This window comes from Lytechinus variegatus, chromosome 13, assembly GCF_018143015.1.
Source record: "Lytechinus variegatus isolate NC3 chromosome 13, Lvar_3.0, whole genome shotgun sequence".
NCBI classification, from domain to species: domain Eukaryota; kingdom Metazoa; phylum Echinodermata; class Echinoidea; order Temnopleuroida; family Toxopneustidae; genus Lytechinus; species Lytechinus variegatus.
In genome coordinates this window covers 3,284,191-3,298,474 of record NC_054752.1, presented here as the reverse complement: position 1 = coordinate 3,298,474, position 14,284 = coordinate 3,284,191, and the positions used below count along the sequence as shown (strand labels likewise).

General features: G+C 36.3%; 1 protein-coding gene across 1 annotated transcript in view; it reads right to left on the bottom strand.

Moving 5' to 3' along the window:
* LOC121426112 (uncharacterized protein C10orf67, mitochondrial-like) overlaps positions 1-12,494 on the bottom strand; it is a 35,415-nt gene extending 22,921 nt beyond the window's left edge. Inside the window, exons 1-7 of the mRNA XM_041622280.1 lie at positions 12,350-12,494; positions 5,670-5,790; positions 4,996-5,139; positions 4,111-4,185; positions 2,356-2,508; positions 889-1,027; positions 14-72 (exon numbers count right to left, since the gene is read on the bottom strand). Of these exons, the coding sequence (XP_041478214.1) occupies positions 14-72; positions 889-1,027; positions 2,356-2,508; positions 4,111-4,185; positions 4,996-5,139; positions 5,670-5,790; positions 12,350-12,456 (798 nt within the window). The 5' untranslated portion in view covers positions 12,457-12,494. The remainder of the gene's footprint in view (positions 1-13; positions 73-888; positions 1,028-2,355; positions 2,509-4,110; positions 4,186-4,995; positions 5,140-5,669; positions 5,791-12,349) is intronic.
* Positions 12,495-14,284: the final 1,790 nt, after the last annotated feature.

The following is a 14,284-nucleotide window of genomic DNA, read 5'->3' as shown; positions in this document are numbered from 1 at the left end:
TACGTATTCTGACCTGTTTAATATGCACTCTTTCTTTCTCCACGTCTTTGTTCAGCCTTTCAATATCCCTGTCTGCAAAGAATATCAAGAACAAATAAAAATAAAAAGCAATGTCTGAAACGTGAAGTCAGGTAACTGAGTTGATACAACGTTGACCACTGGCAGGCTATTTTGCTTCTTCAAACATATCTAAAAAGAAAATACAGGCAAACCTGTCAATTAAAGCCACCCAATGGAAACAGAAAGTGACCACTTTAGACAAGTGGCCTTTATAGACAGGTTGGTTCTCCAATACAGGTATGTTCCTTTCAAAAGGGAAATAATTTTTGTGGCCACCATAGACAGAATTTCTCTATAGACGGGTTTGATTGTAATCTTAAGAATACAAATATTATTGATAACAATTTGGTTGTACGCTATCTTGGATAGTATCATAACAACAAAGAATTATTAGTTATAATGGCTTCCACTTTATTTAAACATTCAGGAATCGTTGATTGTACGATACAAAGTTATACATCATATCTTTAATTCCATCAGATGCAAACTTATCTACTTTGAAGAAAATTCATTCATCCTTTCAAAGCCCAAATACACTCTAATTCTTGAATGTAGAGATTTAATGTTACACCATGTATTCTTTCATGGGTATATGTTGGTCCTGAAAAGGACCACTCAGATCCAATGTTTCAATAAGCGTTTTCTTTTTGTCTTCAGGAGAATATCCAGGATACGACAAGAGAAGACACTCTTTCGAAACATTGAGTTTTGGTGGTCCATTTCAGGACCAACAGATGCCCACGAAAAAATACATGGCGTACTGTGAAATCACTACACTCTTTTTTCTTTGCCATTGACTCTTTAGAAGTTATAAAACTACATCCTTACTCAATTCTTCAATGAGTTCATCCTTGCCATCCAGGGCAGATTCCAAGCCGTCGACTTTCCTCTTCATGACGACCATCTCATCCTTGAGCGCCTCCACCTCATATACAGCACTGGGTGTGGATGCCTCACTCCTAGGGGCCTAGTGACAACCAAAATTCAGCAGTTACGTTACTTGAAACATGCTGATGATAATGATAAGAAATAAAAACTACGTTTTCAAGCCGGCAAGCCTGTATGAGCCTTCCCGGGGGGGGGGGGGGCACTTTGTCAAAAATGTTATTCTCAATGACAAAAATGGCTAATCATGGAGGTAAAATAGGTCAAAATTTGCCTCCTCGCAAAATTGTAGATATTTTCCATTTTTCTCCTAAAGAGTTTGTAGAAGTTCTTTTAAAGTCTAAACTAATAACATTTTGCTATTTGTAGTTATTCACATAACTGGAGAAGGGGGGGGGGGAGAGGAGATGAACGCCAAGCCTATATGACTCTGGTTTTGAATTTACATATCACTTTCATACTACATACACCTGAGCTAAATGTGACCAGGGCAGATTTGTAGGGTTAGAGTACCTCAAAATTTTCACATAATGGGTACTTTTTTAAAATCATACATGTAATATCTTACCTATCAACATGATAACTTGCATTGGATATGCTACATCAATTAACTTGATTAAAGGGGTGGTCCAGGCTGAAAGTATTTATAGCTTAATAAATAGAGTAGAGTAGAATTCACTGAACAAAATGCCGAAAATTTCGTCAAAATCGGACAACAAATAGCAAAGTTATTGAATTTTAAAGTTTAGTAATATTTTGTAAAAACAGTCGCCATGAATATTCATTAGGTGGGCTGATGATGTCACGTCTCCACTTTTTCTTTTGTATTTTATTATATGAAATTAGGTTTATTCAATTTTTTTCCTCCAAGAACTAGAAAAATTGGATTGACAACTGATTTAGTGCATTAGATATTTATTGCTGCAACTTATTTCATTATAAGGGAGACATTTTATTCACACAAGTATGAAATAATGAAAAAAGATTTTATGTAATAACATAAGAAAAACGGAAAGTGGAGATGTGACATCATCAGCTCGCCTAATGAATATTCATGACGACTGTTTTCACAAAATATTGCTAAACTTTAAACTTCAATAACTTTATTATTTGTTATCCGATTTTGATGAAATTTTCAGCGTTTTGCTCAGTGAGTTCTACTCTGTGTATTAAGCTATAAATATTTTCAGCCTGGACCACCCCTTTAAGTTCTGTCTATCCTATTATTTTGTGAATATACCCACATTTGCTTAAAAGATGGTAAATTAAAACCAATGTTTCTTCTCAAAGAATTCAGCATTAATCTCTTTTTTTTTTTTTGGGGGGGGGGAGTATTCCCAAATTTCAGTCTCCCAAACCCCCTCAAGAAGAGCATTGATATATTCCATCCATAGGACAGTCTTAACTCACATTAGCTTGTTGTTCTAACTGCATCTTTAACATCTCGATGATGCCTTCTTGGGAAGCGACCTGATTCTGGAGAGCTTTGTGTTCGTCTAAGAGGGCGGCTGTGTTACTTGATTGTTTCTTCAGCTCAGCGTTCATCTTTTTGCTCGCATGATTCTAGGAAGGAACAAGCCATAAATTAAATAAGACAAATATGCTCAAATAGAAAATTCGGACTCAAAACATCTAGTAAAAAAACAACAAATTTTTGTGTAAAAACAAACAGGAAGAGTACACATCTGTACCTCTTCTAATGCTCGAGCGCTCGATCAAGGTAGCTGTGCTAAAGTTAAAAATAACTTTATCATGTTAAGCAGGGCCCGGTGGTAGAACAGTTTTCAGAAATGAAATGGCTACCGTGGGTAAAATATGATATTATAATTTATGATGAACTAGAAAATTTCATTTTGAAAATGAGCATTGTCAATGCAATGCACCATCTGCCCCGAATACGAGTGTTCATAAAAAGGGCCCACCCTTTTGTGTTATTGTTGTATTAAAACTTGTACTGTGGGGTAAAACTTTTCTCTAAAACAGGAAATGGGAGAAAATAATCAAATTATACCAGTAAACATGTTTCAAAACACCTCTGAATCTCTCTCTCTCATGCAAAAACATGTTTCTGGCTCAATAGCATTTTGAAAGGTATAAGTTTGCACAATGCATAACAGCTTCTCAAGTCTGATGTTAAGCATCTTGGGCCATCTACTAAAAGGACCCTGGGGCCCCGTCTTACAAAGAGTTGTAATTGATCCGACCAATAGCAACCATGGAAAGCCACAACGTCAACATCTAAAATTCATGTTTGTTCAAAATATTTTTTTTAGAAATGATGTATATTCATACATTCTTTGATTTCTTGACAAGTCAGTATGGTTCTCTTTGTTTTCAAAGGACAGTGAGCAAATTTCAAAAAAAAAATTTATGACATTGATGGATTTCAATATACTTGAGATTGATCGGATCAATTGTAACTCTTTGTAAGACGGGGAATGCAAGTTGAATTCTTATTTCTACCTAGGAAAAGAGCTCATAAATATTCCCTTTATTCTCCACACGGTTCTCTTGCTTTTCATAATTAACTTGCAAAAAAAATGATGGGGCCAATAATAATAATAATAATAGGCATTTATATAGCGCCATCTATCTAGAAATATTCTATTCCGAGGCGCGTTTTTTTTTTTATTATTATTACCCCGGCTTTAGCTCGAGCTGCCTCTCAGCGCTCATGCATTCAAAAAAATGATGGGGCCCATATTATAAAAGACATGTTCAAATCAAACTCAAACTGAGATTTATATCAATTTCTCAATTCATCATAATGATATTAAATAAAATACAAGTCTTTTCTAAAAAGATGAGTCAATGGAGTGATAATTCTACTTTATTGGATGAAAGAAACCTCAGATACGTATGTCACAAATACAACGGCGGGTCAGGAATTATCCCGTAGGAGGCGGGTTCATCTATCCCATCACACCCCACCCTATTCTTGCCAAATTAGGGGAGGGGCCAAAATATTTAAACTTTTCTATTGTCTTTTTCATAAATTTTCATCCCCACTCCTTTTGAGTCTGGCACTGTACATACATATTACACATGTAAGTCATGAAAAATGATTGAAAATTAAAATTGCATTTCGCAGATTTGCAAAATGCAGTCAGAATAAAACTTTTGAACTACTTCAGTAAGAAAAAAAAGATGAAGAAAACTTCTTACCTTCCAATCATGTGCGATTTTTGCAATGGAATTGGTGAGTTGTTGTCTGAAGCTTCTTCTTACCACCTCAACACGCTATAGTAAGAAAAAGAGAGAATCCAGATTAGCAAAACTACTAAAATATAGTCAGAAAAACAAATGTTTCATATTAATTTTGATTTAATACTTGGAGTGGTAATGTGCTATCCTTTTCAAAACAATTCAACACACCAGGTATGAAGTTCTCAAATAATCAAGAAAGCAATTATATGACAGTATTACAATATACACTTTACCTCTTTAAGGGCCATTTCCTGAGGGTGTGCATTACATGAAACAAATAGTGATTTTTACCGACAACAGTTAAAAGCTACTGAAATCCTTGCATCACATTGGCTCAGAACAGATTACTCTGTGAAAGTCACTGACAAGATATTTCAGAAGTCACTCCCCCGTACTTCCACATGCTTATATATTCTGCGGTAAATATGATGAAGTTTCTCTTGAAGTTTGTAATTGTTCTCATTTTAAGAATTATTATTATAATTTTATTCGACACTTAATCGAAAAGAAGACAGCATGTACAATGCAAGATTGAGAAATAGTACAAAAATCCACATCTTATCTCTTTATGTGCCCTTTCCATAACCTCCATATACTCATTTCCTCTGCAGTATGTATCAAGAAATTTCTATAAAAATTTACAATTCAGTATGAGAATTTACTCCTGACCTCTTTTAGTAGTTTTATCTGACAAGTTTGTCATTTATCCCATTATAATGCTCTATTCTGATTCACAGCAATAAAACCGAATCTAAACTGACCAGTGATATGTAGTACAAAATAAGGTGCTCAGTCTAGTTTTTTGCTTTGTTGTTGTGATAAGGCAAAGTGTTGATACCTTACCTCTTTATGGGACCTCTCCAAGACTTCCACATGTTCATTTATCCTGCAGTACATATCCAGGGCTTTCTCCTGGAGTTTGTTCTCGTAGTCGGCTCTCATCACCTGCTTGGCCACCGCAAGCTCTCGCTTCAGCTCTTTCGATTCCTGCAAAGAAATTCCACCAAGAAATCACACTGTAAGATCATGAATATTATCATAAATTATCTCAGGCGAAAACGCCGGTCAGCCTCACGTGTTCCTACAGTGGTATTGACAGGTTCTTATGAGAAAAGCGATAAATAATATGGCATTCTTCTGTCCTTTAATCGAATAAAATCTTTCCCTCCTTTATTTTCAATCTCAACTTTTTCGATTTTTTTTTCTTCATTTCATTATCCAATATTACAGATAAATCTTTCCATGAAAAAGAAAGTTTTATTTTTCTGAAAAGAAATATTCTGACTGAATTGTGTTAGTATTTAAAGAAATACAAACTTGTTTGTGTACACATGTGTGCATCACTTTCTGATCTGAACAGAGTCAATATTATTGGCATTAAATTATAATTAATATCAGCACATTTCTGCCGATAGTTTACTCTGAGACTAAGAATCCAAAATGTTTCCAATATCTTTCCCCTTCCAAAAGAGTTTTGCAAACAGGACAAACAGCAGTTAGAATCAAGGTATACTCACTCTTAGCAATGTCTGTAGAACATAGGTCATCTGTTTGAGCTCCAGGATCTCTGACTCCAGGGTCTGGGACGCCCGATCCTGACGGAAGAATCCAACTTTTTGCTGGTCTGAGATGGAAGGTCTGTAAAAAATTAATAAAATGAAACAACATGGTGGCATGGCATGAATGAACAACCAACCAGGGCAGTAGAGCCCAGAGCAGTTGGTCAGAAAATTGGGATTGTCCCAGAATGCAGGAACTGTCGAAGTTTTTAAAGATTTCTCCACACAAGAAATCTAGGAAAGTTGTGTGGAGCGTTGTGGCACAGTGGATAAGTCTCCGGGTCATGGGTTCAAATCCCAGCCAACCACGGCATAGTTTCCTTTAGCAAGTAATTCATCCACATTGTGCTGCACTCAACCCAGGTGAGGTAAATGGGTACCTGGCAGGAATTTATACCTTGAAATGCATGTGCGCTGTAATCAGAGTAATTCCGGCTGCCAAGCTACAGCTGGGGTAATAATATCCAAGGCCTTTAGAACCGCATAGAGACATTATTCATGTGATATGTGCTATAAAAAAACTGTAATCACCTATATTATTATTATTATAAAGTTTATTCTGTCAAGTGCTGACACCAATCAAGTGCACTTGTCAATGTAAACATTATTAGGTTTCATAACAAGATTATTGGAAGATGGCAAGTCGTGAAAAATAGACGGTGAACTGGGCCCTGGTGGAAATTGAGGTCACTGAATCTATTTTTAGCACTGTCATTCTCTATTGTAGATCTAATTGCTGTCTACATGTATGTCCCGTAGGGGTAAGTGAAAAAAAACTGTCCCCGTAAACAAGGACAATCCCTAAACTCTATCAAGACATGATTTGTCTTGGTTTATGAGGATATCCTTGTCTTCTGGGACAATCCTATACCAAAAGCTTTGGTCTCTGTTATGTTGGCTTTTCCGCTGAACTCTGTTGGCTTCACTCACCAAATACACAGTATGAGACTGAAGTTATAGCTCGATCTGTACAGAGACTCAATCATAAATGGCCATATGTTTATGTATTAAGTTTGGATAAATACAGGGAAGTGAAGTTGCGTGACAGCCAAAGTAAGTCACTGTTTTTTCCCCATTCAACTTCAAGTTTTTTTCCCGTTTTTTTGGTGCATTTCAGAATTCAGGCCAGAACAGAATCTTAATTTTGGTATGATGGTGGGCCCCAAGTCTGCGCACCTAACAATTTTAGTTAAGATTTAACATGAATTTGTTATTATTTCACAAAATCTTTTGGTTAACAGTGTTCCTTACAATATTAAGAGTAAGTGTACCAAATTTCTCATTAAATAATGAAAGAAAATATAAGATTTTCTTGAAACAAGTGGAATGCCTCTGGCCGTCTCACCTGCATCACGCGGTTCAATATAGCAGCAGTGCTGACTTTGAATACTACTCTAACTCGCACAAGATGTTCAGTGATACATGGTTACTCTTATGTCCACTTTTTATGAACCAGACCAATAAACTTACAGAGATATGATGGTTATTCAACAAAAAACCCCAACATGGCCAAAGTTCATTGACCTTACATGACCTTTGACCTTGATCATGTGACCTGAAACTCGCACAGGATGTTCAGTGATACTTGATTACTCTTATGTACAAGTTTCATGAATAAAATCCATTAACTTTCATAGTTTTGATGGTAATTCAACAGATAAACCCAATTCGGCCAAAGTTCATTGACCTTTGACCTTGGTCATGTGACCTGAAACGCGCACAGGATGTTCAGTGAGATTTGATTACTCATATGTCCAAGTTTAATGAACTAGACTAATAAACTTTCAAAGTTATGATGGTAATTCAACAGATACCCCCGATTCGGCCAAAGTTCATTGACCCTAAATGACCTTTGAACTTAATCATGAGACCTGAAACTTGCACAAAATATTCAGTGATGCTTGATTACTATTATGTCCAAGTTTCATGAATCATATCCATAAACTTTCAAAGTTATGATGGTAATTCAACAGATATCCCCAATTCGGCCAAAGTTCATTGACCCTAAATGACCTTTGACCTTGGTCATGTGACGTGAAACTCATGCAGGATATTCAGTGATACTTGATTAACCTTATGTCCAAGTTTCATGAACTAGGTCCATATATTTTCCAAGTTATGATGACATTTCAAAAACTTAACCTCAGGTTAAGATTTCGATGTTGATTCCTCCAACATGGTCTAAGTTCATTGACCCTAAATGACCTTTGACCTTGGTCATGTGACATGAAACTTTAATAGGATGTTCAGTAATACTTGATTAACCTTATGGCCAAGTTTCATGAACTAGGTCCATATACTTTCTAAGTTATGATGTCATTTCAAAAACTTAACCTCAGGTTAAGATTTGATGTTGATGCCGCCGCCGCCATGTCTGCGCACTCATTCACTTTGCACTTTTCAGGGATTTTGATGACAAAGGCTGCATTTTGAGGCCGTCACATGAAATGCCCTGAATTCATTATTTTCCCACCATTTTGAGTCAGATTTTTTAATGAATACCTGCTTGTGTATTGCATGTGATAAGTTCGTGCCCGTTGTGTATCTTCTTTTACTAGAATCGCGCAGATACGCGGGTGCGCAGATTTTGGAGACCGCACAGACATGGAGGAACTGAGTATAGTACAGACTAACGTTAGGCTAGCTTGGAGGAGTCTGGGCAGTGAAAGTCATATACTATACGTATGGTCACTCCCCACTGACGCCTGGGATCCCTACCTATATTTCCCCACATACGGGTACACAATGAATAACAACAACGAAGGTACAAAACCAGAAACTTTCGTCCCCGAGAATTCTACTTTCCCTCTAAAAGATCTAGGCCCTAGCCCTAAAACATGTACATGGGGTCCAACTTCATTTCCAACATTTCTGCGATATTGATCATATTTTTAAAGAAGAATTCACGCGATTTGCGTGCTGTCGCCAAGCGAAAGACAAAGAAATCAAGATGGCGACGTAAACACGGCCGTAAGCTCTTCCCATCTTTTCATAATGAATTTCTCGTTTTTTTTAATGAATTCTTTAAAAATATGATCAAAAATCGATGAGCCCGTCGGGGGGATTTAGCATGGGCCAAATCGTGGTTTTGGGAACCACTCGTAGATTTGTGTATGCGCACTTGTGAACAAAGTGAATGGAGGTGGAAATAGGGAACCGTGCGTGTGACTGAATAAAGCGCTGCTGTATGAAGTGAACGGTGGTTCCCGATATAGCTATATTACATGATTTTTTTGTTTTTTTTAAATACAGACAAATTATACATCACTTGAAAGGTTTTTTCAAGACAAATTCAATGGTGAAGACCAAATTACAATTGGAGCACCATAACTGAAGATATGGCCTCTTAAAGGGACGCTATACGCGAAACTTTTCTGCCACCCAAGTCCAAGACAAGTACCCATTGGGTGGCAGATCTACAGGTACTTGTAGATCTAAGAAACTTCCATACTTTTTTTTCATGTAGGTTACTAAGTTAATTTGACTAAAATGCAACACAAGAGGTGATCTTGTAGAGCATGGCTGTGTTACCTTCATATTTTTCTTATTCAAACAGCTTCTATTTGTGAAAATATAGTATACAAGAAGAAAGATAACAAATTAGAATAAGACAAGAGAAGTGCATGGGACGCTTTGCGTTGTTAAAAAAAATTAATCAACTCTTGGGGGTCTCATTCCTCAACAGACTTTAATCAGAAAATAAAAATGAATGTCCCACTATACTTCCCGGTATCTGTAAGATTTATATCATTCAAAAGTAGAAAATTATGTTCTGCAAGTAAATTTTTTTTTTCTTTCTGTTTGTCCATGTTCACTCTGTATTCTGTATAATTACCATGATGTCTCAAACAGATCCGAGAATGCGAGATCAGACAGCTGGAGCTGCAACAGTAGCTAGAAATGTACTCCACTGCTTAGAATTATAGAATATATTAACATTAAATATATTGGAATATATAAAGTTAAAAAGCAAGTCTCTGACATTATCTGAATTTCTACTACATTTAAAATCACATTTACAAAATAATCTCCCTCCTAGTAAACATAATAAAACAGGGACCCATTATTGTGTACATCATGTGAATTGATGAGACAGCTTATTGATATGATGACACAAAACAACAGAATATAGATATAGTCATGTATCTATTCATTTTAATACCAGTACCAGGCAGCAGTCAATGCATGGTCTGCGCCTGTACACCATGAAAAAAATGAGACTGGAATTAAACATGCTTTAATTCCCGCCTGTTTTTTTTTTCTTGAAATATTAAGTTGAAATTATCATTAATTTATCATCAATACACATAATTCATGCAGAAATTTAATGCACAACTTTAACTAATTTCAATGGGTTTAACAATAACATACATGCATCAAGTACCACACCCACGGCCACCACGCCCACTCCTTTCGGTCAGCCACGGCACCAAAATCACACTCTAGGACAGGGATTCTCAAATGGTGGCGCGCGCGCCACTTGTGGCGCACCGAGCCTTGCGGAGTGGCGCTTGGGAGCCAGTATAAAAAATTTTAAAAAAGGAAAAATTTGGGAGAAAAAATGTATCTACCAGTAACCTGGAAATAAGGATTTGGTGATTAAGTTTAATATAAAGAGAAAACCAAAACTGTTTACTTGACACTTAATTGCTAATTGTATTCCTCAAATTTTGCCCAATTTAGCACTCGATAACCACTATTATAATGATTGGAAGATCGATGGTGTTCTCCTTTTTATTTATTCTATGCTGTATTGAGTTTATGTGCTACACAAGTGATTTGAAAACCCCGTTGGTAGGATTTCTAATTCAAATTTTTCATTTCCAGAGTATACGTTTTGGTTAAGAGTTAAACATCAAATAATATGATATTCAAAGAACATCCTGATCATAAAAGATTATGAATTTGGGACATAACAAGCAGAAACTTTGTTTCCAGAGCCGATTAAAATCCGAAGTTGTAAAAGTGAAATACATAGGTTTTATATACTCAGATGCATTGCCTGCATGCATGCACTCTTGCTTAACACGAACTGAATGAATGATACTGCGCGTGAGTTGTAGAGACAGGGGTAGTTTGGGGCGTTAGTGCAGTGCAACGCCAAATTTTCAGCCCTTGCAAAAAGATCAGGGAACGTAACTAATTCAGCCACTGGCATACAGATGGGGGTTGGGATTGGGGCCCCAAGTGTTTCATGGCCAAGAAAAAAAGGAGAAAGGGAAAGAGTGGAATATTGTATTATGTCTTAATATTATGTCAAAATATAGATTTGTATCTAAAAGTTCACTATTTTTGCTTCAGCTGCCATATCTAGCCCCCTCATTTATTTTTACTCATTACGCCACTTGCTTCAGCCAATACATCTGGTGCAGAACAGTCTGAACTAGTGGTATCATTGGTATGTTGTGAAAGAGTCACTGGTCATTTTTTTTCATTAATATTGTGTAGTTTGTTGGCATTTGTATTTCTTCTGTTGATATTAATTAGAGCCCGTCTGGGCAATTAAAAAGGCCTCATATTCCAAAATTTCTGGGGGCTCTGTCCCTTCGACCCCCACCAGGGGCATCTATATCCCCTCCGCTGATACATTGCTGGTTTGGGTAATGGATAGTGGAGCATTACAGATTCTCAACAAGAAATGTGGCGCTTCAAAAAAAGTAATTGAGAATGGCTGCTCTAGGAGGCACAACATGGGCTTGCATTCGCCTCTTGCGCAGCTATGCGACACATTCTTATATATCAAAATTAGATTTTCTGATACAAATACACTTCAAAGGATTAATTTATATCTGATATTTGACTGTTCCCTGGGAAATTTTCTGTTTATACGGCTTTGAAGTAAGAAAATAGAAACATGATTTACCTTAAGTGTCCAAAAAACTCCTTTTTGTAACGAAAAACATTGCCGACATTAAACTGAAATCATCACTAACTTGTAGAAGAAAGTCTGCCGATTTTAATGATACATAACACATGGTTATTTGATGCCCCTGGAGGGCGTCAACAAGTAAAAGTAACTTGCAAGATTAACCCGGTTCTGGAGTCATATTTTCCAAAATGGCGACTTCCATTGTGTGACGACGGACAGGTGGTGCTCTCGAAAACGGCCTTAAAAACATTTTGGCGATGCAAATGTGAGTAAATTGACTAGAAATAAGGGCTTGATATAACAGAAAAAGATCGTAACATTTTATGAAAAAAGAATTTGAAATATTGATACACTGGCTCAATGAATTTTGCCCATTTTGTGTGTTGGCAGAAGGAAATGTGTTAAACGCGAACCCGTTGCGATCGCTACCCTATATCACGATAATGCCGCATTGTTAACCCCCTAATGGTGGCTGCACGATAGCAAGCCGTCTGTGTACGAGGAGCAATTAACAAAAAATTAAAAATTAAAAAAAACTCCTCGAAACAGACGGCTGCCAGCTGTCTGGCGCTAGCTAGGGCCTGCGCCTAGGCCCTAGGCACAAAGCCTAACCCGCCCCGCCCCGCTGTCGGCCGGGGCCGAGCTGCCATTCCGGTCCTCGCCCGCTGACGCTGATCATCGGTTGATCTTTGTCCCAATGTGAATATTTACTTGTAAGGAATTACAAAAAATAGTTTGAAATATTTTATTCATCATTCTAGAAACTTACTGGATATCATCCATATCGTATGGTACAACAGCTCCCTTATTTACGGTAATGTCAACCATTTTCTTTGTCGTTGCCTTCTCCTTCGCTGGATTGTTGTCACTGGCCATTTTTTGTTGTCAAGAATATCATGTAAAAAATAATTTGCATGCGCGCCATCTACGGTTGAATGCCACAGACGATTGTCGTAACTTCGAAAGTGGTGCCGAAACTTCGAATGCATTTTGTTTTTGTTCATAAATAATAAAATGAAGAAAAAAAATGAAAATGAAGTAATACTAGTAACAAAATGCTTTTCTTGAAATCTCATAATCAATCTCATCCGGCCTGTGCCCGCGGCCTTTGAGAGATATAAAAATATTTGTACCTGAAAATGTTCGGCAAGTATTTTCTTCTGCTTGTCAGATTTTTCTTTTTTAATTATGTTTTTATTGTTTTCATAAATAATCAATTACAAGAAATCACAATATTTACATAATTAGAATGATCGTAAACAAACAAACAAAAATAAAACAACAACATTGATAAAGAAAAAAAATGTGACATGTAACATAATCCAGAACAAACTAAAACAATCTGAACACATACCTGTACGTACAACCAATATATCAGGTAATGAGCCGTGGCAAAATATTATATTCTTGCGGGGTATAAAAAAATGCAACGTGTTTTACAAGTAAACTTCTTCAAGCTCAAATCTCAATTTTTTTTTCAGTTACTATACCAAAGAGTTTCTCAAAACTCGTAAGATTAATGACATTGCTTTTACTTTCTAATGAATTTGTAACATATTTCCAGAGTGGAGTCACTTTTTCACATTCGTAAAATAAGTGTAAAATCGTTTCTTCTTCCTTTTCACAAAATACACAGTTGGGAGATTCCTTTCTATTGATTTTGAATAAAAAATCATTCAATGCTATTGTTTTATGAAATATTTTAAAATAAAAAGGGCGCAATCTAGTGTCAATAGTACAAGTGAAATTGACATTATGAACCTTTCCTCAAATGGTTTCTTCAGGAACAGTAATTTGACTTTTCCAATAATCATACCTCTTCTCAGGGATATGAGGTACATTCATTATCTTATATAAAAGCATACTTATAGGTACTTTTTTAATAGCAAGTAACGAGGAAACTATAGGGATTCATGAATGTTTACACTAAATAAAAAAGGAACGTCTAACCAGTCCTCTGGAATGTGTTTGTCAGATTTTTCTTAATGTGTCCTCTTTTGGAAGTTCCTATCTACCCCATGTGATGAATAACCAAATACCGTTTTTCACTAACGGTAAATCAAAATGTTAAAGGCAATAGAAGTGTCTACGTGTGAAAGTGTATATACGATAATGAAATACCAAGAGGACGTCAGTCGGATTTTTTTTCAATGACCTGCTAAGAATGAGGTCCAGTGTAAGTACGTTTTTAAAAGGAAATAGCAATCGATCCACATTCAGATATTTTCTGAATTTACGATTTAAAAAATGATAATAAAGGGGGGGGGGGGGCATACATCACCTGCACATAACGCTTTTTTAAATCGATCGCTTTCTTTTCTCTCTCATCCATGTTATTCCTTTTATACTTATCCTTTCTTCTTTTTCTCCTTTTACCTCTTTCTTTCTTTCTTTCTTTCTTTCCTTCCTTCCTTCATCTTTTTTTCTTTCTTTTGTTTGTTACTTTTTTTCTGCTATTCGATTTCTTGTTTTTTTTCATTGAAATTTCCTTTCTTTCTCTCTCCCACCCCTCGCTCTCCCTCTCAAGCTTCCTCCCCTGTTTTTGAACCTTGGACAATAATAACTTACACAAGTAAACAAAAATTATAGATTATTGAGTAATTCATCTTTATTTTGGTCAAAAACGATACAAAAAATCCTATAATAATCTTTAAAACCTTCCGTTGAAACACATTAAAGAAAGATTATTTTCGGGTGGGGGGGG